Genomic DNA, 24,247 nt, shown 5'->3' on the forward strand with positions numbered 1-24,247 from the left:
CCTCAGCCTCCCGCCAACATGGCCGCTCCCCCGCCGTCCCTCAGCGCCGCCGCCGCCGCATCGTCACCGCCTCCCCTCAGCAGCGGCTCCGCCCCTCAGCCTCCCCTCATCATGGCGGTTCCTTCGCCCCCTCCTCTCAGCGGCACCGCCTTTCAGCCGCCCGTCCTCTTGGCGGCTCCTCCACCCCCTTCCCTCAGCGGTGCCGCCCCTCAGCGTCCCCTCAGCATGGCAGCTCCTCCACCCTCTCCCCTCGGCTGCGCCCCACCTCAGCCTTCCCCCAACATGGCGGCCCCTCCTCCTCCCCTCAGCACCGGCACCGCCCCTCAGCTTCCCCCGCGGGCTTTTCCCGCCCGGCGCAGCCGCGGAGCAGCAGCCCGGGCTCGGATCGGGCGGGAAGGGTGGTGCGGAGTCTGTGCCGGCGCGGCGGGATGTCGCTGCGGCAGCAGTGCGAGGCCGCGTTCGGCACCGCGGATCTGTACGGCGTGCTGGGCGTGCAGCGCGGAGCGTCCGCGCAGGACATCCGCCGCGGCTACCACCGCGCCTCGCTGCGCCTGCACCCCGACCGCGTCCCGCCCGAGCAGAAGGAGGAGGCCACGCGCCGCTTCCAGGTGAGGAGAGACGGAGGGAGAAAGGGAGGGAGGGAAGAAGAGACAGAGGGAAAGAGGGGGGCCATGGCGGCCACGGGTGGGACCGACCCACGGCCCCAAAAGTGTCTGTTCTCTGCCCCCTGAGCGACTGATCCAAGTGACTGAACCCTGAGTGCCCATCCTGCCTGCCCACCCCAGTGCCCCCAAGGTGACTGGCTGTGGGTGACCGGCCACCCCTGTGTCCCCCTGCAGATCCTGGGCAAGGTGTACGCCGTGCTGAGCGACGAGAAGCAGCGCGAAGTGTACGATGAGACGGGCACGGTGGATGAGGACGCCGAGGCGCTGCAGGACGGGCGGGACTGGCTGGAGTACTGGCAGCTGCTCTTCAAGGTGAGAGCGGGATGGGGCTGCGTTGTTCGGTGTTATGCGTCTTCTCTTTAAGTTTGTAAGTCCTGTAACTCACTCAGCATCGCGTCTTTGCTCCAGGTCACCGTGAAAGACATCGAAGACTTCCAGAAGAGCTACAAGAACTCGGAGGAAGAGCTGGCTGATGTGAAGGCGGCGTACCTGAATTTCAAGGGCGACATGGATCGGATCATGGAGTCTGTGATGTGTGCGGACTACACGGATGAGCCCAGGATACGGGAAATGATCGAGCAAGCCATCGAGTCTGGGGACCTCCCATCCTACAAGGCTTTTGTGAAGGAGTCAAAGAAGAAGATGATGTCCAGAAGAAGGCGGGTAGGTTGCAGCAGTTGATTATCATAACCTTTCTTCCCTTGGCATCTTGTTCCCGAGATGTTTGTCACAGGATTGATGGATTATACACCTTGATGTTCACATCTGGTCTCCTGTAGTCGTCGCCCCCCCACCCCAAATCATCGTGAAAGGCTTTTCTACTTCTTTATTTCTTTATTATATACAATGGCTTATTACAGTTTAGTGTGTCCCTGCAGTTATCTACAAAGCTGTGAGTTACCAAAAACAAACAAGTGGTGAAAACACATTTTGGTTGACTTCTGGCAGGTGTGAAACTGCTCTGACCTAAATGGACACTTTTGGACACTTTGTAGAATGTTACATGAACATCACAGTAACCTTTAAGTTACTGTAGTGTCTACCAAGAAAAAAAAAAAAAAAAGAGTATGGGAAGAGGGACAGGGACAAACATCTGTGGAAGAGCAGAAAAACTTCCTGCTCTGCTAAATGGTGGAACCAGAATGGGCTTCCCTTGCTTGATTCCTTATCTGTGGCCAAACTTGGAAACTCTTTGCACTTCCCTGCAGCTATTTGTACACAGATACCCAAAAAAAGCATTTGGTAACTTCTCTAAGACTTGCTCAGATAACATGCAAAATACTTCTTTAAAAAAATCTCGTTTGCTCTTTTAGGCAGAAAAAGAAGCTAAAGAGGCAAAAAAGACTAAAGATGAACTGGGCCTTGGTGAAGAAAATGACTTGCAGGCGCTGATTAAAGTAAGGCTTCTTCTGTTTGTTGCACATAACTTTGTTACTGGCTTATAATTTTGTTTTCCCTGAGCATCTTTGATTTTGGATCCTTGCAACTCTTTTGAATTCCTGAGGTTAAAACCTGGCCTTAATGTTAACTATGTGCTTTAATTTAATTAGAATCAGAGTACAGTATAGATTTTATTATCTGTGTCTTTTTAAAAGTTTGTAAGAATTAAATATTTGGGGGTTTTATGCAGTAACTTCTAGTTTTAGGCTGTTCCACAGGGAGCTTTAATGATGATATTAAACTTTCTGTAGCTTGTGTTTACTGTCAAGATTTGGTGTAGCTGTCAAATTTCAATAGGATAACCTGTATTGGGAAGTTACAAAAGGTAAAGGTTTGAGTTTGGTTGGTGCTCTTTTCCCCCTCCGCAGAGCCGAAGCAAAGATCGAGAAAAGCAAATGGATAACTTTTTCGCCCAGCTGGAAGCAAAGTACGGCAACAGTGCTAAGAAAGGAGGAAAGAAGACCTCAGCCAAGAAAAAAAAGGCAGAAGGAACAGCATAGACTGAAATAGCAGGTTTTCACTTTGTATAGAAATGTGGATTTGGGAGAATTTAGGGTGTTTTCCAGGCTCCTGTTTTGGACTGTGTGCATTGACTGGCTGTAAGTGGGAGACTGACTTGGAATGCGTGCTGAACAAGGAAGACAAGGCATTCCTCTGCTACTGTCTCCAACATTTTGGGTGCTCTACAGTTGAGATCCATGTGTGCTATTCACACACTTCTTCTGTAACAAACCTCCTGCTGTTTTTAAAGGTCTTTGCACATCAGCTCAACAGGTCTTTTTCAGATATTCCAGTAGTTTTTATAAAGATAGTTTAAAAAATTGCAGATTTAATAAACTAGAAGGTGGGGTTTTTTCAGAGTTTTGCTTCTCCAGTTCTCTGTATGTTTTCTAAATAAGCTATTTAAAACAAGCCAATTGTGTTGATTCTTCTGATTTCAGTCAAGTAAATCCTGCACACTTTCAGGGAGGACCATTTTTCAAAGGTGTAAGAGTATCAAGGTGAACACTTCAGGAGTTGAAGGTTCTTACAACTTCAAAAACAGCTTCTGAGGGGAAGCCAGAGGTAGATGGTCTCTCTGTTCCCTTTGACTTGTCTGCTCTCAAAAATAACCCTGATTCTGAGAAAGTAGAGTATATCATTGTGTGTTATAACACAGGACTTGAAGATTACTTTTATTGCACAAAATAAATAACAGTCCAGGAGCAGTCCCTGGTGTCAGCCATCTGTACAAAAAAAACCCATAAATGGCCTTAAAGACAACTGCACTTTTTTAAACCCACTGACTCCTCTAGGCTGTAAAACACTACATTATTTGTCTTCTTTTGTAACTCTTGTGCTACAGAAAACTCACTTGGTCCCTGAGGAATGGCATGGATACAAATGGGATGGTTATCTGCACTTTGCCTGACATAACTGACACACTGCACAGTGTTCCAGAAGAGAAATTGTATTTTGAGATGATTTAGTGAGTAGAGGTCTCTTGTGAGCATCAGCTTCTCTCTCTGAAAACTTAAGAGGTATAGCTTGAGCTCAGAGCTGCTGCTTTTTCTTTTTTCTTTTTTTTTAATTTTTTTAACTTCTGGAAATGCAAAGGCAGGTTAACCCAGTTATATTTGCAGTTCCCTATTTTTGATTAAAGCATGCTTGGATCAACTGGACTTGTGAGCTTCAGTATTGATCAAAAATTATTAGCTGGTCTGGAGTGGAGAAATAGGGGAGCCACTTCATAAAGAATACTAACAAGGTTTTTTTCAATTGTGAACTGTAATTTGAAGAATAATAAGAAAATATAGGAAAACAGTGCTCTTTAATTGGACTAGAAAGGAATAACTGTTCTTGTGGATTGTCCTAACTTTGTTTAAATACAGCCAGTAGTTGCCTCAGCTTGTTTTTGCATTTCAGTCTGGCACTTACTGTTTGGGACTAAGACCTTCAACTAATCTCTTATTTTGAGAAGCCTGTACTTGATGGTTTTGTTTTATCTGGAGCCACAAGGCCAACTTCAGTAAATGCCTCTGTTAGGTGTGTCACAGAGGCAGATGCAGCTTCTAAAAGCTCCACTGCATCAGTGGCTTCTGGAACTCTACCTTGGAGTGAAGAAATCTTGTGTAATTATAGGTATTTTTACAAAGGGACACTGAGCTATTCTGTGAAATTACCATAAAATATCTCACCAGTACTGAGTACTGTCTGAAAGTATTTGTAGTAAGAAGTTTCTTTTTGCCTGTTCAACCTTCTTCAATCACTGAGGAAGAGGTAAAAGGTTTTATTACAACTCAGGAAGAGGCAGTGCTGTGCTGCCCTTGGAGATGCAGGTCACCTCTGCTGCCTTGGTCCTACACACCCATGTTCATACCTGCTGCAGCTACCACAGCATTCATCACTTCCCTAAACTGAGTGCTTGCTTTTGCCAGTACAATATTGCTTTAAACATATTTAAACATATAAATACACTTCTTAGAAAATGTAAATCACTATGGCTATAGAAGGCCAGGTTAACCTTCCCAAGGGAAAAATGAGCAGGTCCTGCAGTACCTGCAGCCTGCAAGGACAGGAACCTGTGACCAGCCTCATGGAAAATAGCACAGACTGAGAGTGTTTGCTGGATTTCCTAGGAGTTGGGCTTCACTGGAATGTATTCACCCTTCCACTGGAGCATCACTTTCTCTACTGGCAGGAAATGGAATGTTTAAGTGCACCCCCTTCTAATCTTTGGCAGCTTAGATTTATATAAAAATAACTATCTGTAAGGAAGGGTGCTTGAAAACTCTGTGTAAACAACGTTGACCTTGCTGGGAAGGAGAGGTGGTTCATGACTCTCTGGAGAGGGATGGATGGGTGGATGCTTCTCCATGGGATGTCAGTGCCTCTGTTTGCTTTTTGTGCCTGATCCACTTCGGCCATGGGCTTTCACAGAGCCACGTAGGGGAAGACCTGACAAAGGAGATCATGGACAGCCTCAAGACTCTGGGAAGGAATTACAGCTAAGTATCAAACACATCTCCTCCAGACTAAAACTAAAATGTCTTTTTACTCTAACACATGGCTATCAACTGCATTATTTATAATTTCCATAAAGAGCAACTGCTGCATTGCAGGGAGCAACAGCATTCCTTGATGTTTCACTAAGTATTGATGTCTACAAAGCTTCTCTGATAATTTAAATTGTTTTTGTCAATACAGCAGTCATAAAACTCATGTTGCATTTTTTTGGGGGGGGATGATGGGACAGATATTTATTTTGATTTCAGTAGGAACCACTCCTTGCTTGTTTAAAAACAAGTTACTTAAGTTTTAGTGCCTTTGTTAACCTCAAGTTACTATTTCTGTTCAAGCTGACAACTCCTGCTTTGAAAACTTGGACACTAAGAGGCACTGGGGCTGATGACACTAAGCTTCCTTACTTGACTTAAATATTTGGTGGCATTAAAAACAAAAACAAAAAAAAAAAAAACCAACAAAATGCATCCAACTATCTGGAGTAGAGTAGGACACAGCAAGGATAACATCTTTGTGAATGGCAAATTAAAGACATGGATGGAACTTTGAAAAACCTCCCCAATGGAAATTACTTGTAGGAATGTACCCCTGCAGGAAATGCATCTCTGTCCCAAAAGCCTCCTTTGTTTGATCTCACTAAGACTGAGGAGCATACCTGAACTTGTGGATCCCCTCCTTGTCCAGGATTGGTTACTATAATCAGTAACAGTGCAAGAACGGCGCCGCTGGGAATGGGGCTGGAAAAACAGTTCAAAGTTATTTCTGTTTGCTTGAAAAAAAAAAACCAGCAATACTATCATACAACTACAAACTACTCAAACACAGGTATTTGGAAAGGAGTTAGATGTTGTGAAGGTCTAAGGAAAGTTTTAAATAAGGTCAAATCAACTTTAGAAGTAGAAAATACACTTTTATAACATTTAGAATGCTCACTGGGCTAGTTAGATGCAGTCTTTCCACTTCAGCAAAGTGTGCTTTTCCAAAGCAGATTTTACAACTGCTGAGTCCAGGATGTTGAAACTATACCCAGAAATCAATCAAACAGCTATTTAAAAGCTGTGCTGAAATTACAGCTTTCAAAGCTTCAATAAAAATACATTGTTAGATACAAGAAGCTAGCAGTAGAGTTGGAGTTTCAGTAAATTAAACTGGGTGTGTGTGATACTGAAACAGACTGGACACTGGTTAATGTTAATTCTCAAAGCACCCTTTTCAGTAATCAGGGATGATCTGGTGTAATAAGCTATGCTTTTACCAAGGATGTGCTGGTTGTGTTAGGCCTGGAGAAGGGATCAGGTAAGAGCAGCTGCTCCTGGAGCTGCTGGTGAGTGTCTTCAGGTGTCATGACAGTGTAAGCACAGCTTGAGTTCCCTCGAGGTTTCTGCAAGGAGAAATAACAGTTACTGCTTTTTCTTAGTGCAGCAGTACATTGAAAATAATTAACCCAGGAATTAAAGCTAATTTTCCAATGAGGGAAACATTGAATTGGCATTAGTGAGAGCTAAGCATGCAAGGGTGGGTAATGCTGTTACTCAAAACTGATAAAATTTTCCTGCATCTATTTGACCTTCTGTCACAAAATAAATAAATTTGAACTCTTGTGCTGGGTGATTTGACTAGCAGTGATGACAACTACAGGTTATTCAGTAATAAAATGAGATTCTTGTGCCTGTTACCGTTTGCCTGTGAGGTCCTGTGGTGTTCCCACGCTCTGCCACACTGGTGGTGGCAATGGGTGGCAGGGGGTGGTTTCTGTTTAGCAGCAGTGGGGAGGGTGAGGTCAGCTGTTCCTGTGCAGTCAGGCTGGAATGCACCAGTAAAAACAAAAAACACACAGTTAATATGTAATAGGTGTAATATTGTCAGTTTCTTTGGTCTTCTGGAGTTAACTGTTCTGTAGGAATACCTTAGAAAAGCTTCAAACCATAATCGGCACGCGAAAAAAAAACACTTCCCTAGTGCTTTCAACTTACATTTAAAAATACATTTTAATAAAGCAGAGATGTCAGTATTTCTTAGATTGACTGAAGGCTGAGGAAAGGAAACAGAAACATAAAATACTGGAAGGAAAAACACCAGTTATGAAGGGGCAAGGAATAAGTCTCAACAGTATGTGACAAGAAAGCAACAGACTGGAGGAGTTTATAGGTAAACTGCAAAACTAAAAGTAAACACCAAATTAAAACACATGGAATATACATTGTTTCCTGATACCCTGTGGTCCCTGTAAATGACTCCATTCAGTCTGGTCATTGTGCAAAATAAAACTAAGATATTCTAGATGTGAGGGCTCACTAAGACCCCTGTGGTCAGTCAGACAACCTATTTCAACATCTTTATAGTCTGCTCTGGGCTAGGATAGCAACACGCAATATGACCCCCCAAAAAGTGCAGACTTCAAAATTCATCTTGAAAACAAGCTGCAGAAAACGACAACCATGTTAAGCAAGAGATGGTGGTGTTCACTTAGCAGTCTGAGGTCCAATTCTTGTGTGCAAAACTACCTGAACCTGAATGTACATGACTGAATCGCAGCTGGCAGCACACTAAGCATCAGCTTTAACAATTCAGCTTTCTCAGGGGCATTGTGCTTTCCTCACTGCAATAATCCATGTCCTCCCTCCCCAGGGATGCTTTCCGTGCTCTCTGGCCCTGGTACCCTGCAGGGAGAGGCACTTTTGGGGACGTACAGGCGCCTGCAGACGTCGTCCCCGGAGCGTGGGGTCCCGATGGGATGCAGGGTCCGCGGGGGAGGGTTCCTCCTCCTCGTGCTGCGGGACAGGGAGGAGGTGCTGAGCTCCAGGGGACGATTTGGCCACACCCCGGTAGAGAGGAGGGAACTCGAACCTGGCCGTTTGTCATCCAGGTCCCTAAAAACAACAAAAAAATACAAGAACAAAAGAGAGATGGTCAGCCTGGCAACTGCTGTTACCAAAGTGCTCACCTATAGGTGCCTTTAATCATAAAATACGTGGGTAGAAATTATGTGTGTTGATTTTTAACATACCTATATGAATTTTCACAGAGGACAAATAAACAACCAAGCAGGAAAATACCTAAGAATTGCTTTCTCCAGAAGAAAAATTTATCTTACAAGGTTTTGGATTGAATCCCTCTCACTGTAAGAGTGCTCTACTTTATTTACTGCAGATGATCTGTAGTTCTTACAGTGTTTTCTCCACTACAGGCAGGTTCCTTTGGTGTAACTGGATTCCATGGATCACCATCAAGCCATTCAGTTTATGCTGAGAACTACTACTTGACCCTTGAGAGAGAGTTACCTGAAATTTTAAAAAAATAAGTAAGTAAATTACTGTTTGGCAGAGACACACACACACACACACACACACATATATTTAAAGATGTAAATCACTTTGGAGAAAAGTCATTAACTTCTTCCATGACATCCAGATATACTCAGCTATATTATTTCTCCAGATAGGTGATCTTAATATTTAATTTTGTTTATGAACAATACTGCTTAGAAAATGTCCTAATACTTAATATTTTCCAACTGAGCAGCTCATTTGCTGATCTTCCAACTATGACTACAATCAGAGAATTTACAAAAATAATTTTCAGCATATTATTGACATTTTATGTCAAGAACAGATCTGCAAAGTCCTTTTCTGAGATACAGACTGATCTGGAAAAAAGCATCATATTCCACCCACCATAACAAGAGCAAGTAGAAAATAGCTTTAATCCCATACATACTTGAGGTGTTTTTCTCCTCTTTTTGCTTTTGCGGCCACCTCTGGGTTTTGGGCACTACACACACAGTAAGGGGACACAAGGGACAGGCAAGGGGGAAGAAATAAAAGAGAAATAAAAAGAAATAAGAAGGAAAGAGATGAATTAAAATGGAATAAATAGATAACACTTCGGTGCTCACCACTCTAGAGCCAGATCATCTAAAGTAGTTTATGCAGTTAAAATCAGTCTGAGAAAAACTGGTTTAGAACTGCAGAGATTTCTCCCTTCTTGCTGGATGAATTAACTATTAACGTATGAATGGGATCCCACACACACACACTCCTCAATCTCACCATTTAATTGAAACATTGAATTGTGGAAAGAACTACATCTTGAATCATGAGCCACCATATGGTTGTCATACACACATATAAAATACTGTTTCAAAGAGAAAAGTAGGAATTAAAACTTCCAACTGAGTAATAAAGAAAAAGTAAATAATAAAGTAAAAACAACAAAAAAGTAAATAATAAATAAAGAGTCAGAAAGGACAGCCAGCTTTCACACAAAGTCCAAAACAGTTATTTACCTAAACACAACCAGTGTGTTTGCTGAGGTAACACTGTGATTCATCCCCACACAAAACAACAGCTGGCTAAAAATCCTTACCAGATTTGATGTCACTGAGTGCATCTTTGTGTGTGGCACCCGAGGTAACAGTGCTGGCAGAGGATCCAACTGCAAAGGGCTTCTGGCATCTGCTCGCAGCGTTTCTACTGTTATGATATTTCTCTCATCATCTGTTCAAAGCAACAGAGAATTCCTGTCAATACTGGCATTGCTAGTCATGGAGAGTGCTATGAGTCAAATTTTTTTTAGAGAGAGTCCCCTTGGATGATAAGCTCTGCTAAGTTTTTTGAGGACATGTTTCACACTGTTAGCAAAATAACCTTTTCATTCCCACTGAAGAGATCATTCCCAAACACATCACTCTCCCATGGCATCTTTGCAAAATTAGCTGAAATCCCCTTTTGAGCCCTCACCTTAACTGTGATCCTTACCAGAAGCTGACCCTTCCCAGAGCCTGCAGATCAGTTCTTCCATGCAGACCAGGACTTCACTCCACACATCATCAAACACAAATGTGAGCACGGACTCCTTCATGCAGGAATAGGGAGAGACAGGAGGAAACCCCAATTTCTGTCTGCCAGAGGACAATCCCATTTTCCTCTCATGCAACTCCTCTTCCCTGTAAAAATGAAAGTATTACCTTGCACCAGAAACGCATTGTGTCCTGTATTTACTTTTAGTTTTCCCACTGATCTCAGTGAGAAATGACTGACCTACCCTGGTCTCCCTATACAGAATGATTATAAATCATACTCCATGAATAATTTACCAATGAGATCAAATTAATGTAAAAAAAAAAAAAATCAATATTCATTGTTACAGTGATATTTCTTCATCAAATTGTTAGGCTCCACATCTAATATAAGGACAGAATCCTGAAGACTAGAGAGTGATATTATTTGCTGCAGCAATGTCTAGCCTGGTAAAAACAAGAAACATAGCAGTTTTAATATAATGGTCCATGCAGGTAAGTGACTTTAATTATTAAAACCAATTAAGTAGTCAGGAACTGATAGCATCCTCCAGAGTCCTTGCTCAGGCCACATGTTCATCCTGAATAATGTGAAGGTATAAAAAGATAAAAATAGTGGTAATTGTTCCTTGACAAGCATAAAATCCTAATTCTTAAAACTACCACTGAATAAAATCCAGGAAGGTACAATTCCACCCAAAATGCCAGTACAAGACAGAGGCAGCACACTGCTGTTGCATAACTAACAGCAGTGAATTCGACATAGTATGAAAAAATAAATGGTGTTTAAACATATAATATTAAATACACAAGCTCTTAGTTATGATGGAATGAATTATTCAAACCAAGCACAAAAATGGAGGGCCTGAAAAATAATAAAAAAATTCCTAAACATAATTTAGTGAAAGAAATTGTCCTAGGAAATAGGTTGGGAAAATTCCCAGTGCCTAGGCAACCTCAGGCCTTTGAAAGTTGTCTAGAGAAAAGATAAATAAATGCATCAAGTATGTGTATCTTAACTGCAGGAACCCCAGGACACTATTTTAATATTTAATATTGAATACTTACACATCTCTGTGGTCAAATGCCAAGTATTCCTCCACTATGCCTTCAGATAGAATGACTTCCTCTTCCTCTTCATCACTCTCTGAGGAACACAAGGTCTGGGGCTTGGAAGAGTTGGCCTTTTTGCAGGCAGGAGCAACAAAAAGGGGCACCTTCTTGCCCAAAACCCTAAATCTGAACAGTTTTCAGAAAGCAGAAATAAAGATAAGTTGTTATTCCACCTCAAATAACAAGAGACATCATCATCATTAAGGGCAAGCAGTAATGAGGCCAAAAAATTATTCATTACAGTAACAACTTTTGGTTTTGATACCTTTTAATTCTTGCTAAGGAACCTGAAACTTTGGGGAAAAAATATCCAAAGCTGATTAGAAAGCATTCTAAAACATTAAATCATAAAATCAGCACTAACATAGTGCTTTACATTTTTAAGGCCTAGGCAAATTTAATGGATGATTAATAATAAAATCAACCACGGTACATACATATTTTTAAGAAATCAGCAGCAGCAAAAATATTTCTATTTAGTGCCCTATTCACTGTAGTCGGCAAAAGCACAGCTAGGTGCTATTCTAAGTGTACTAAATTAAGAATAAAAGGGAAAAAAAAAGAGAGTGTGCTGTGTTCAAAACTCAGCCTAACAGGGAGGCTGCACACTTTAAGAAGCAGAGAACAAACCTGCCTTCCCACCTTGGCATGATGCAGGCTCACTGCTGGTACTTACTCATCAGAATCCTTTTCCTGTGGTGAGCTTACATCCGAGGGAGCCAAACTGCTCGAGGGGGAACTCGAGTACCATCCATACCCTTCATCTGTGGGGGCCACCACCTGCTTCCCCACCACCCTGCCACAGCAAAAGCAAAGGGTAAACACAGCAGAAAACCTTGGCAGTACCATTATTGAGGGATGTTAGACAGCAGGAAAATCCGAAAAGTTCTCCTGGGAAGCTGTGCAGTTTTCCTGGTGACACTTTCAGTTTTCTAAGAGAATTCTGCTCTGTTAAGGCCAAGTCAGTTGCAGATAGCAACACAAACCTCTGTGGAGGAACCACATGTGAGGTAAGAGGATGTTTATTAATGACAGGCAGGCACAGCACCAGAGTGATCTTTTTACCTCTATCTACAGCATAATTGCATAATCCCACCCTGCCACCTGTTTTAAAAGCAGCTGTGTGCATCCCTAGCCTTGTGAGGGTACCAGGTCCATTAATAAAATACCTGAGGTGAGGAAAGCTGGAGGACCACTGGTGGCATTCTTCCCGCAGTCCCTCAACATGAACATTTTCTTTCTGCTCATACAGAAGCTCATCAATTTGTCTGAACATCTGCTGAACTTGTTGTGTGGCAGCTTTGTCAAATTCCTGCAGAGGAAAGAAAGCACCTTGTGAATAGCATTTGCAGGGATTTTTAAACTGATCTTTTAAAATGTAATTGAAAAACACAACTCTTTGTTTAAAGCATAGCAGGATTGCACAAAAATATTTTAATTCTAAATAATTTTCTCCCAGAGATGATGCAGCCTGTTGTTAAGATGGATGGCAGCCACATAAAAAGCTTACATTGACACAGCAGAAAAAAACACTAAGGCATTTTGAAATATCCATATTATTATATTAAGCTACAAGACTTAAAGAAATCAGAACAGAGAGGATAAAATTCAGTGATATTTTAATGCAATGGAGGATTTGTTGCTTCCAGTGTCCACAAACAACAGCAACACAAAAAGCAATGCAGACAGATGGGAAACACTGAACTTGAGGGATGGTCAGGTCCTTTGTTACATGTAAATAGAAAATGGGGTCAATTCTGGGGTCATTTAAATCTAAACAGTTCCATTTCACCTCCCAGAAGGCAACAGCACACTTGACTTTGGTGGAAGAAGAATAAATCAAACATTTTTTAATGAAAATAAAGTTTTAGGAGCTTACTATATTTTGAGAAACATGCAAGGATGCAGTAGTTCAATAAACTCATGCCAAGTATCTGAAAGTCATCCAGCCATGGCTGGGGTTCCACAATAACAGCATTTATAGACAGACTCGTGCACTAAATGATTTGCACTTCCAAAATTTTTAGTGGAAATGCAGAATATTAGCAGAACAGTATGAGTCTAATGTGTTTTGAACTGAAAGAGAGGAAGCAGTAAAAAGTATGTTCTTTCTACAATCACTAACATGATTTTTTGACGGTCCAACCATTTTTATTCTGACATGAATTTGCAGTGGTATTTCAAGTATCTATCTCTCTGTGCTAGATTTGGCTTGGATGATTATGTTCTACTCACGTCATAGCCCCAAGAGAAGACTGAGCTGTCTTCTGTGGAGGTGTCAGCACAACCCTGACTAGCAGTCTGTGGATCCCCATGATCATCCAATTCCTTATGGATTCCTGACTCCCTGAAACACAGGAAAAATAAAATTAAAAAAAAAGGCAAAACAGTCCACAATAAACAACGACAAATGAATTGTGTCTGTAAACAAAGCCTGGCTGTGCCAGAACAGCTGGATCAGATATGTCATGACAAGTACCTGGAGGTCTGGCCGAGGTTTTCAGCCGTGGGTGTGGCTGAGCACACCTGAGCCCGTGGCTCTGGCAGTGGGTGATGCCTCAAGGCATGTTTTGGGAGTCCTTGTCTAAAAAAACAAGTGGAACTTGGCATTACTTGCAAGAATAAACATTTACAGAATTTCCAGTAAGTTTTATAGGTTTTTATTTTCTGCTTCTCGAGGACTGTGCATACATTTATTACTATTACAAAGCTAATTCTTGTCGCTGAAGCTGTAGGTTTAAGGTGTCAAAACTAACTCATAAATATGGAGTTAAAGGTCTTGCCTCCAAAATCAGTTAAACTTAAGATGATGTGAATTGGGCCACAGCTCCCTAAAAGCAGAGACAATGCCATTATCCCTGTAGATTAATTACATTTAATTAAATTAAATAGAACAAGAGTGAACGAGACGAGTAAGTCAGACCCAGCTCCTGGGTCAGGGGAAAAAAGCCGGTTACAGGGATTTAGCGGCGTTCTGTCACACCGGGCCCGACGCTCAGCAATCCCGGGAACCATCTCCCGCCGGGGGCAGGGGGTGACCGGGCCGTCACGGGGCCCTGTTCGGTGCTGAGGGGAGCGCGGGCGGCAGGCCCGGGAGCGGGGCCGGGGGGGATCGCGACCGAGACCGGGACCGCGAAGGGGCTCGGGACCGTGCCGGGGACCGGGGTAGCGGCGCCACTCACGGCTGCACCGGCTTCCGCGCGTATCGCGATATCATCCTCAGCGCCGCCGCCCCGCCGCCATCGCGCCGCTCCTCCCGCGGGGGCGGAGCGCGGCCCCGGCGCGATGGAGGCGCTGCGGCGGCCGGCGCTGCCCGAGGACGCGGTGCGCTACCGCCTGTTCGCGGCGGCGGCGGCGGGCCCGGGCGGCGAGGCGCTGCTGCGGCGCTGCGCCGAGGTGGCCCTGGTGCGCTTCGCCCCGCTCCTGGCCTCCTACGTGTGGCAGCGGCAGCCGTTCCGCCTGCGCTACGTGCCGCGCCACGGTGAGCCGGGAGAGGGCCGGGGCACGGCGGGAGGAGCGGCCGGAGGGGATGTGTGAGGGGCAGCCGGCGGCCGGGAACCGGGAGAGTGTGAGGGGCAGCCGGGAGCCGGGAGAGTGTGAGGGGCAGCCGGGAGAGTGTGAGGGGGATCCGGCTGCCGAGAGCTGAGGGCGTGTGGGGGGAATCCAGCGAGACCGTGTGATGGGTCAGCTAGAAGAGCCCCCAGTCAGACATCTGGTGCCACATCCCAGAGCACACGACATGAGATTTTGTCAGCACGATCTGGAATATCCCCAGGGCGGGAGACTCCGCACCCTGTGGACAATTGGTTTTGTGCATGGGGTTGCTGAGCCGCCTCTCCTCTCTGTGCCCCGTCCAGGCGAGACCCCGGCGCACATCGGCGGCACCACCCTGTTCGGGGATAACGTGGAGGATGAGTGGTTCATTGTGTACCTGGTCCGGGAGATCACCAGGGAGTTCCCGGGGCTGGCAGCCAGGTAAGGCGGGTCCTGCTGAGGTGCATTTTTGGGAGGGGTGTGAAGGGACAGTGCCTATGCTCTGAAGGTCCTGTCTTGATATTCTCCATCCTTGGAGGTGTTTTTCCCATCCCATACACATTTCAAGTGTCCAAGGCCAGCTTGGATGGAGCTTGGAGCAGCCTAGACTAGTGGAAGATGTACCTGCCTATGGCAGAAGGGTTGGAACCAGATGACCTTTAAGGTCCCTTCTAACCTAAGCTTTTCTGTGGTTCTGTGAATATTAAAAAAAAAAAAAAAAAACAACTCCAGCAGACATGGATTCACAAATGTGTTGTTGTGCTCTGCAAGGCTTTTCCTGCTAAGAAATTATTTTCTCCTTGGCCAGGATTGATGACAACGATGGAGAGTTTCTCTTGATAGAAGCAGCTGATTTTCTCCCAAAGTGGCTGAATCCTGAGAACAGTGAAAACAGGGTGAGTAAAACTCATGCTGAAAATAGTTTGCGGGGCGGGGGGGGGGGCACAGTAGCCTTTTTTGTAGCAGCTGGAGTTTTCTTTTGTACCTCTACCCAAGTGGTGTGACTGCCTCTGAAAATCCAGAGTGCTGTCTGTCCCTTACTGTTGCTCCTTTCAAGGGCACTTCTGTATCCACCTGAGATTAAAATGGAAGTAATTAACTTGGTTATTAGTAAAAAATTAATTCCTTTTCCTTATTCCAAGATTCTTAAAAGAGATGGAACACAACACAGAAAATCAATTGCAAGTGTGTATATCTGGACTATCAGGCTCATATTTTCATTTTGTTTGAGGGAGCAGACAGAGTGAGGGAGTTGAGAACGTTGCATTTGGGGCTTTTCTTAGGCTCAGGAACCAGCAGATGTCGCATGTAGCACCTGAAATAATGCTTTTTAATCCCTGTGATGTTCTGAAGCACTTAGGTTATGCTGATTCTCCTGAAGCACTTCTCTAGTTGAAGAAAAACTTAGTATTATTGTTATAAAGGAAACAAGATCTATTTGACAAAACTTATTGCTGTTAAAATAGTTTTTATTATTTAGATCGTGGTCTCTGGCATCTCAATAACTTTTTATAAAAACCTGTGCTGCTTCCTGTATTGGTTCTCTGTTTGTGCTTTAAATTCTCTGTGTTTAAACAAATGCATTTGTATATGAAATGAAATTTTCCATCGCTCTGTGTGGCTGTCCTTACCCTGTGTGATGAGAGCTTTCCTGTGTGCCAGGTATTCTTTTATAAAGGAGAGCTGCACATCATTCCTCTGTCAGAGACTTTGGAGCAGGACTGGGACCTGTCTGCTCCCTGTCCCACGATCCCACAGGCACTGGCACTGTTATCCACCCGCTCCGAGGAGTTCCTGGCTGCAGAGCCCATCAGAGCTGCGCTGTACAAACGCATCGATGGGTATGTGGGGCTTATTTGGGTCCTGTGCAACAGTGGGGTTTGGTTCTGTGCTCTCTGGGGTTTATTGGGTTCCCCAATAGATGTGATAAAGGTGGTTCCTTTACAGATACCGGCAGCTGGAGGTTTTTCTGTGGCACTCTAGGAAAGAGGGGGTTCAGTGTCCTGTAGGCAGATCTGGGGGATCTGAAACTGGTTCACTGCTCTAATTCCACACCTGACAATGACAAGAGTTACTTTTCCTTCACATTCTTCCTATACTGAAAAATCTGAAAGTTCTGTGGTCTTTTAGGGAGCCCTATGCAGGAGGAAAAAGAATTTGACCTAAACTGTAGAATTAGCAGAATTGCCAGAGCTTCAGCTTGTCACAACTGTGTTCAGCCCTGTACTTTATTTTTTGCAAGGATCTGAGAGCATAACTTTTACAGAGTATAGTGAAGAATACTGCATAGCTGGATTTATTGGTTAAATTAATGAGTTCTTAGCCATGTGGGGGATTCAGTTTTATTAGCCATGTATATAGCCACTTATATAAATGTATTATAGAAACACACATCCTAGACATTAGATTAGCCACGTTTAAACTCCAGGATAATCTTCTGACCCATGATGCAGGTAAATATTAAAAACGAGCCTCATGATAAAAAAGACGTGGTTTAACTTGCACTACACCTCCCACACCCTGCTGCTGCTCAGGTATCCCGAGAAGATCCAGGCCTCGTTGCACAGAGCCCACTGCTTCCTCCCGGCTGGAATCGTGGCCGTGCTGAGGCAGCGCCCGTCCCTGGTGGCTGCAGCTGTCCAGGCCTTCTACCTGCGGGATCCGGGTGATTTACGGGCGTGTCGGCATCCTTTCAAAACCTTCCCTGCCGAGCAGCGTGTGATGACCCTGGTAAGTGCTCTCTAAAGCCTCTGATCACCCTGGTAAGTGCTCCTCTAAGACCTTGTCACTTAATTCCCTTCTGTAACTGACAGGGGTTCTGTGGCCAATGTATAAACACATAGATTTCACTTAAAACTGCGAGTTTTCCATTGGGATTTTTTTCCCCCTTCTGGCTCTAGGGATGAATTTCCAGATCGTGCCATTTATAGTTTTTCTGGATTGATGTGGCTGGGGCTGATCATGAGAGAATTATTTCTGAAACCAGAGGCTGTGATAATAATTCCTCTGCTGAATGTCTGCTGAGTAAATCGATCTTGTGTGATTAGAGCAGTTTGACAGCATTGCCAGCCAATGTGAGGAGTTGCTCCTGACCAGTGGTTCACTCCAAGGCTTTTCACCTTGTCAGCTGTACTGGCACAGTTCTGTGAAAGCTTTTGTGAAGTGTTTTATGAACACTGTCCATGCACTATTGCATCTTATGCATTTTGTTAGAGTTGTACCCCTAGACTCCTGAAAAGAAGCTTTTGAGTAAAAATTTTGGACTTCTAAACTTTTTCTGATATCTCATTTTTTAATCATATTTAATTTTAATTGAAAATACACCTTGTTGATGCAGATAAAGAATATCGAGGATTTTTCCTAATGTGTTTAGACTGAGGAAAGTTTGTATTTGCTTGGGGATTTCAATTTGGAACAGACTTTGTAAGGCCTGAAAAACAATTAATCAGCAAAATCAATCTAGGGTATATTTTGAATGCAGTCTCTCTATTGCCTGTAATACATGTGCCTTCAAACACACTTCAGTGAGCCTGGTGGGAGCTGGATGCCTGTCCACAGCACAGTCATGCTCCAGGGAGTGTTTTTGTTCTGCTCTGGCTGTTTCAGGTGACTTTCACTCGGTGTTTGTATGCACAGCTGGTGCAGCAGAAGTTTGTTGCAGACAGGCGCAGTGGTTACACCCTACCTGCCCCATCTCATCCTCAGTACAGAGCCTACGAGCTGGGCATGAAACTGGTAATGATTTTTGGTGCATTTTGGACTTGGTCTTTATCTGGAAGTTGTCTTCTTGTCCAGAAGAATGTGAGCAAAGTCCATCACACCTTGAGAAACTCTTCTTGTTTCATCTTTTATATACAGGCTCATGGCTTTGAAATTCTGTGTTCCAAGAGCAGTAAAGTAGCTCCTGATTCCAAGAGAAATGTCTTAAGTGGTCCTCTATGGGAGAGATTCCTCAGGAGCTTGAAGGAAAAAGATTATTTCAAGGTGAAGCAGTGTGTCTGTGGCCTTTAAACATTCCAGGGAAATTACTCTTGAATTTGTGTAAGGAGTTGCAGCGGAGCAAGAACCTGAATCTTCATTTCTATGTGAAATGAATTAATGTCTTTTTTTAATGTGCAGTTTGTTCCCCTTTGAGAGTAATTTATTTTGGAAATGGAAAAAGCAAGGTTTGGGGATTGATTCAGTCATCTAAAGAAAGGGTAGAAATGCACTTAAATGGAGAAAAACACCATATGATTGTGTGAGGTGTAACTGGTTTCATTTCCACGCCTCAAATATTATTCAAGACTCATACATAACACCATAGACGTATTTGGGCCCATGCAAGTGTAATTTTTATGTGTGTGTGTATTTTGTGGGTTCTGGGGGTTTTGGTGAGATTTTGTGGGGTTTTTTTAAAGATGCCTTTGACTACTTATTTGGAGTTAATAAGTTGGACATAAATTAACTACCTATTTGAAGGTTATAAAACTGGACAACTCTACTGAAATTCTTAAGTTCATGTACTTTATTATAATTCTAATATTAAAATGCCCCTTTGCTGTATTCAGTTCCAAGTGTACAGAGCAAAGAGGTTTTATTTGTTTTGGTTCTCTCAGCATTTCTGTGTGACAGTCATCCTTAGGAAGCTTGACTGTGAAGAGGAAGGAGAGGGAGAATTTTTTTGATTCATGGCTATGACTTGCATTAAATAGGGAGAAATGGAAGGATCTGCAAAGTACCTGGAACTGTTGCATATGGCAGAAGATCACTTCCAGCAGTCTGTTGATGTGCCAGAAAGGTAAGAGCTACTTGAAATTCATGAATATCATATACTCTGCCTACAAATCCTTTAACTGACCTTTAAAATCCTGGTTACAAAAAACCTGAACCTTTTTCTCCATCATACATTTAACGTGGCTGCTGTGGCCAGGACATACAAATACTAATTCCTCTAGAACACTCCATTAGGAGAAGTTCTTGCTAGAATAACTCTTTATCTTGGTTTTGTGAAATGCTGAACTCTTCCAAGTGGGTTAAGAGGTGACTGAAAACCATTGTTTGCTTAGTTGACTGTAGAAAGTGTAAAATGTTTCATGGAAAAGCAGTGAATAATAAATACAGAATAATCTGTCTTCTTTGCTCAAGGAGCTGGCTATAAATATCTCTGACAGATCAAATAAAAAAAATAAATTACTACAAAATTATCTGAGGCTTTGCCAGCTCATAAAGTTAGTTTTTTTGAGTTTCCAGTTTGTGCTGTTTGGGATCTGACAATCTTAATGTGTTTACCAAGGCAAAATAAATACAAAGAAAAAGTGCCATGACAAATGGGCTTTGGAGCCATCAGCTGGGAATTGCAGGGACTGACTGTGTCCTGTTTTGGCCAATACTCTCTCTAGTACTCTGGTACTTTCCCCAGATTCATTTCCCTTTTTGATGTGCTTGCACAGAAGGAAAAATTAAGAATTTGAGTGAAAACCTGAATGCAGATCATGTGATCCCATTGAATCAACTTCAGTAAATTGATTTTTTTCTTCTAGCTCTGTTGAAGTGAACCCAGGTGATGAAATCCTGACACTACTACAGACAACATCCATTGATTTGAAGGAATTTGAGAGAGAAGCAGCTTGTCTTCCTCCAGAGGATGGTGAGCTAGATGGGGGAATTATTCCTATTATCATCCTACAAATGATTATTTGTGGGAAGGTTGACAGCTGTGAAAAGAAAGCCAGTGATTAGTCATGAAGCCAACCTTCATTAAGACTAAATACTGGATTGGCTCTCCCTTTTTAGAGTAAGCCTTTCTTCTTCCACTTAGTGGCCAAAGGATTCTCAGTGACTAGAATCTCTTCGTTTGAACTCTGCAAAGCAGAGTTTTAAAGTAGTGAAATGAAATCTTCACTCTCTTCTTCTCAGCCTCTCTCTGCCTTATGCCATGTGTGACCCAGGATCAGCACAAAAACATAACTGCAAAAATGAGCTGCAGAATGGTTGCAGTCAGCTGTCAGTCAGCTGGTTTGGGCCCTGTGTGCCAGCAGGCTTGTGCAGAATAACAGATCTGTCCTGTGTTCTTTCAGATGACAGCTGGCTGGATATTACACCAGATGCTCTGGATCAGATGCTGAAGGAGGCAAGAAGTGAGTCCCTTCCTTCCACAAATGAGGAGGAGGAAAAATATGACTTGGAAACAGTTGCTGAGAGCATGAAGGCCTTTGTGTCCAAAGTGTCCACGCACGAAGGAGCAGAAATGCCATGGTAGTAGCACTTTTAGTTTGGGGTCTGGTGTAGAGTGTTGCACTCTGCTGCAGCCCTGTGGTTGATTCTGTGGTGCAGAGAATCAAAGTTTGAAGCTGTTCTGCTGAGCAGGGGCCTGAAGCAAACCCATAGCAGTGAAGATGTACTTGCTTTAAATCAGCTTGGTGCCACTCTGACACTGGTGCAGGTTAAAGTGCTGCAAGCTGAGCTGCTCTCTGTCCCTCAGTTTGGTTTTGTGGTCTTCAAAATTTTTCTCTGTTATTCCAGAAATTCCTGTACTCATTGTTTCTTGTCTGTTCCATACAGGCTTCAAAATTCTGAGGGCTTCTAAGTTCAAATGCTCCCACTTCAGTCCTGACTTCTAAGTTCCAATGTTCTTCATTCAGTCCTGGCTTGAGAGAAATCAATATGGCTTGTGCCTCTGTCAGGCTTATGCAAGCAGAAGAGCTTTATTTATTTTAAAATATTTTTATATTTCAGGTCATCTGATGAATCCCATGTTACCTTTGACGTGGATTCTTTTACAAAAGCACTGGACAGAATTTTAGGTAAGACTTTCTTTATCTGAAACAAACCCGGCACTGATTTCTTTGCTGTTGTACTGACACAAAATAATACCCAGGAGCAGACTCGGAGGAGCTGGATTCTGATGATCTGGATGAAGAGGAGGAGTTTGGTTTCTCAGATGAGGATGATGAAGACCTGGCTGCTGGAAATCCAAAGCAGGAGCAGAAGGTGTCTCCTGAGGAGCTCGTGGGCAGTCTCAGGTCGTACATGAAGGAGATGGACCGTGAGCTGGCACAGACCAACGTTGGGAAAAGTTTCACCACTCAAAAGACAGAGGTGAGTATGCCTTGAGCTCTGATCTGTAGCAAACATTTCCAAACAGGAAATGTGCTGGAAGTGGCCATTCTAAGTAAGGTGGTCAGAACCTTCCCACGTGCAAGCAAAATGTGCTGTAGTTGCACCATGTTTTTTCAAAACTAAAGCTTCCCTAAGCTTTGAATTTGCACATCTTTTCCAAGATTTAGTTTCATTTCCTTGTTTTTAGTAGCAAGGGAAGCAGCTGCAGCTTGACTTTGGAGTTCCTGTAGTAGTTTGCTCCCATAGGAAGCTCAGCAAGACTTTCTGTCTTTCTTTTGTAACTTAATCTGGGTAATGGACAGTGATGGCTTTTAGCTGGCATGAGCATTTGGTGGCTGAATTCCTGTCTGTCAAGACTCTGGAATGCACTGGACTTTGCTGGCTGCAGAATTGTTGTTTCTTTTCTCTCGTAGCTTCCCTTTTTCCCCTTAAATCTGCTCATGCAATTTGACAAACCTTGCTCCTTGTACCTGCAGGCAGGTTCTGTTGGAGCAGCCACATCTGAGAGCGCTGGCCCTGATTCTGGAGCTGAGGATGCTGAGCTGGCACCCGTGGATGTGGACATGAACCTGGTGGCAAACCTGCTAGAGTCCTACAGTGCCCAGGCTGGCCTGGCAGGACCCACCTGGAGCATTTTCCAGAGCATGGGGGTGGCTTTACCTGGGAACACAGATCCCACCAGCCCCAGCAGCCGAGCAGCGCCCTGAGAGCTCCGGGCGAGACGCGGCTGGTGGGGAAACGAAGCACAGACAGAGGAGCAGGATGGGGAGCAAGAGGCCCAAGGGTTTGATTCTGAGTGTTCTGTTCATTATGTGTCACTTCAGCAAAGTGAATTTACCTGCAAAAGCCTCTGTTTGGACACTGTCTTGGATGGGAAGGAGAATTTCCCAGTGCTAACACATTTTCAGAAAATGAAAAATGAGGTTGTGACTCAAATGAAACTCTTATTACAAAAATCTCTCTTCCATTTTTCCAATCTGCCACATTTCTAAAATGTTCTTTTACACATTGCTAAGTAGTTTCAATACATGGGAAGCAGATCTTGTTCTGAAAATGCTGCTGCCTTCAGGGAGAGGTGAGAAAATCCCACATTACAGGAAGAGTCTCCTGGATTTGGGAAAGCTGGTTAAATGTTGGGCAGACTTTGAATCCACAATGCTGCATTGTAAGAACTTCTGACAATTACTGTAAGAGCCTGTTCCTTATTAAGCACAAGGATTTGAAGAGTAATTGGATCAAATGTGTAAATATTGGCCAGAAGTATTTATAAAATTTATTTCAAGAAAAACAGAAATACAACTTGATTAATTAATTTTTTTGGAGGTGTGCGTAACTTCCTCAGTGAAGTATCAGTTTTTGGAGTGAAAGCATTTTCATAACTGGTCATTCTCTGAATTCCATTATTGCTGAATGTTGGTATCATGCCAGCAGTAGCTGAACAGTTTGGGGTTTTTTCAGTGCAAATGTGGGTAGAAGGCATGCAGCAGGTTGCTTTCACATGGAAAGAAATATCTGTTCTAAATATGACAACTTTAGTTGCAACAAGATAAATTTGAAGTGAAATACATAGAAATTAGAGGTTTACAGACACCAACAATGCTGTTCTCCAGGTCCAAATCAGCTTATTAATTTTTCTTCTTTTTTTTTAAATTCACCAATTAATCAGTTGTTTTCCACTGTTACTGTGTCATTTACTTTGTCAGCAGTTCATGGAGAGCACTGGCAGGCTGGACAGGGATTGCAGATGGACAACAAGAGCTGAGAAGTATAAAGAAGGTTCTGATAAATTTCAAGGAATTTAGACTTCTGAGAGGTGAGATGGACTGCAGACTCAGACAAATCTGTGCTGGGAAAATGGGGCTGACAGAGGTTTTTTAATTTAGAGAAGGATACTGAGCAGTTAGTTAGGTGGTGAAAAACAGAGGTACTTGAAAATTGGAAAGGGTTTGTGTTTGACCAGGGAAGGTAATTAACACTGAAACTACATAAAATCCTCCACTGATGAGTAGTGAAGTTTAGATACTCCAAAAACTAACTCAGTCCAAGAACATGATCACATTTACCTGTTGTGTGGCCTGTGCTATACAAAAGGTAAAACAGTTTGAAGGACTCTTGTAGTGCATGAGGAAAACTCCTCAGCTGAGGTTCAGAACAAAGCTGCTCTTCTGGAAACACTCCAGCTGGTCTTGCTGCTTGGATAATTTCACTTTTCCATCAGTGGGACTGTGATTGCTCCAGGGCTGTGCTCATTCCAGCTATTTACATTTGTCCAGCAGATTCACAGTGGAGACCTTCAAGGCTCTGGAAGAGCTCACAGGAGAGTTTGCCATGGAAGAATAAGCATTTCCATGCTGCCTCTTCCACTGCTTGGAAATAACACTGCTTTTAGTTTTGAGAGGATTTATACTGAAGGAGGCCTGACAGAATTAATTAGGGAAGACAAGTGCAGTGTGGTTCCATTTAAACATATTTCAGTTGAAGTATATTCTGACTAGTTATTTTTCCCATATTGTCTGTGTTTAAACTGGGACAATCCACATCCACCTGCTGTATTAAGAGTATTAATTAAAAGAAACCTTCCTTGGCCATTTTT

The 24,247-nt window shown here is 43.3% G+C and overlaps 3 protein-coding genes across 6 annotated transcripts; 2 read left to right on the forward strand and 1 right to left on the reverse strand.

Annotated features, from left to right (window-relative positions):
- Window positions 1–5: 5 nt before the first annotated feature.
- On the forward strand, window positions 6–2,961 carry DNAJC9 (DnaJ heat shock protein family (Hsp40) member C9). The gene is made up of 6 exons (XM_079312013.1): window positions 6–214; window positions 271–608; window positions 840–977; window positions 1,074–1,328; window positions 1,979–2,062; window positions 2,474–2,961. Exons 1-6 carry the CDS (start codon window positions 19–21, stop codon window positions 2,603–2,605), a joined length of 1,143 nt encoding a protein of 380 aa, XP_079168139.1. The 5' UTR covers window positions 6–18; the 3' UTR covers window positions 2,606–2,961.
- On the reverse strand, window positions 2,915–14,332 carry FAM149B1 (family with sequence similarity 149 member B1). Of its 4 annotated transcripts, none has more exons than XM_079312004.1 (15): window positions 14,202–14,332; window positions 13,499–13,603; window positions 13,255–13,366; window positions 12,189–12,331; window positions 11,696–11,815; window positions 10,975–11,145; window positions 9,866–10,053; window positions 9,474–9,604; window positions 8,826–8,879; window positions 8,277–8,389; window positions 7,799–7,978; window positions 6,785–6,911; window positions 6,364–6,489; window positions 5,764–5,845; window positions 2,915–5,042 (listed from the first exon to the last, which is right to left on the reverse strand). In XM_079312004.1, the coding sequence occupies exons 1-15, from the start codon at window positions 14,234–14,236 to the stop codon at window positions 4,969–4,971; spliced, it is 1,761 nt and encodes a 586-aa protein (XP_079168130.1). In that variant the 5' UTR covers window positions 14,237–14,332; the 3' UTR covers window positions 2,915–4,968. The 4 variants fall into 4 exon arrangements, with proteins under 4 accessions (XP_079168130.1, XP_079168128.1, XP_079168131.1 ...); XM_079312002.1 differs by lacking the exon at window positions 14,202–14,332 and adding an exon at window positions 13,943–14,140; XM_079312005.1 differs by lacking the exon at window positions 8,826–8,879.
- ECD (ecdysoneless cell cycle regulator) lies at window positions 14,257–24,028 on the forward strand. Its single transcript, XM_079312001.1, has 13 exons — window positions 14,257–14,500; window positions 14,877–14,994; window positions 15,362–15,449; window positions 16,216–16,394; window positions 17,088–17,283; window positions 18,160–18,288; window positions 18,412–18,537; window positions 19,248–19,333; window positions 20,076–20,182; window positions 20,613–20,790; window positions 21,271–21,338; window positions 21,413–21,633; window positions 22,131–24,028. Exons 1-13 carry the CDS (start codon window positions 14,305–14,307, stop codon window positions 22,359–22,361), a joined length of 1,923 nt encoding a protein of 640 aa, XP_079168127.1. The 5' UTR covers window positions 14,257–14,304; the 3' UTR covers window positions 22,362–24,028.
- Window positions 24,029–24,247: the final 219 nt, after the last annotated feature.

This window comes from Erithacus rubecula (genome assembly GCF_903797595.1).
Source record: "Erithacus rubecula genome assembly, chromosome: 9".
In the NCBI taxonomy this organism is placed as follows: domain Eukaryota; kingdom Metazoa; phylum Chordata; class Aves; order Passeriformes; family Muscicapidae; genus Erithacus; species Erithacus rubecula.

Bases quoted from the DNA above. Each gene is read 5' to 3' on its own strand.
- ECD (XM_079312001.1), top strand. From the start codon at position 14,305: ATGGAGGCGCTGCGGCGGCCGGCGCTGCCCGAGGACGCGGTGCGCTAC. The intron at 14,501-14,876 runs GTGAGCCGGGAG...TGCCCCGTCCAG, and splicing joins GCGCTACGTGCCGCGCCACG to GCGAGACCCCGGCGCACATC. The intron at 17,284-18,159 runs GTAAGTGCTCTC...TGGCTGTTTCAG, and splicing joins AGCAGCGTGTGATGACCCTG to GTGACTTTCACTCGGTGTTT.
- FAM149B1 (XM_079312002.1), bottom strand. From the start codon at position 14,034: ATGGTTCCCGGGATTGCTGAGCGTCGGGCCCGGTGTGACAGAACGCCG. The intron at 6,912-7,798 runs GTACGTCCCCAA...GGTGCATTCCAG, and splicing joins GACGACGTCTGCAGGCGCCT to CCTGACTGCACAGGAACAGC. The intron at 5,846-6,363 runs GTAAAAGCATAG...CTGTTTTTCCAG, and splicing joins ACACAACCAGCACATCCTTG to CCCCATTCCCAGCGGCGCCG.
- DNAJC9 (XM_079312013.1), top strand. From the start codon at position 19: ATGGCCGCTCCCCCGCCGTCCCTCAGCGCCGCCGCCGCCGCATCGTCA. The intron at 215-270 runs GTCCCCTCAGCA...GCCCCACCTCAG, and splicing joins CAGCGGTGCCGCCCCTCAGC to CCTTCCCCCAACATGGCGGC. The intron at 978-1,073 runs GTGAGAGCGGGA...TCTTTGCTCCAG, and splicing joins ACTGGCAGCTGCTCTTCAAG to GTCACCGTGAAAGACATCGA.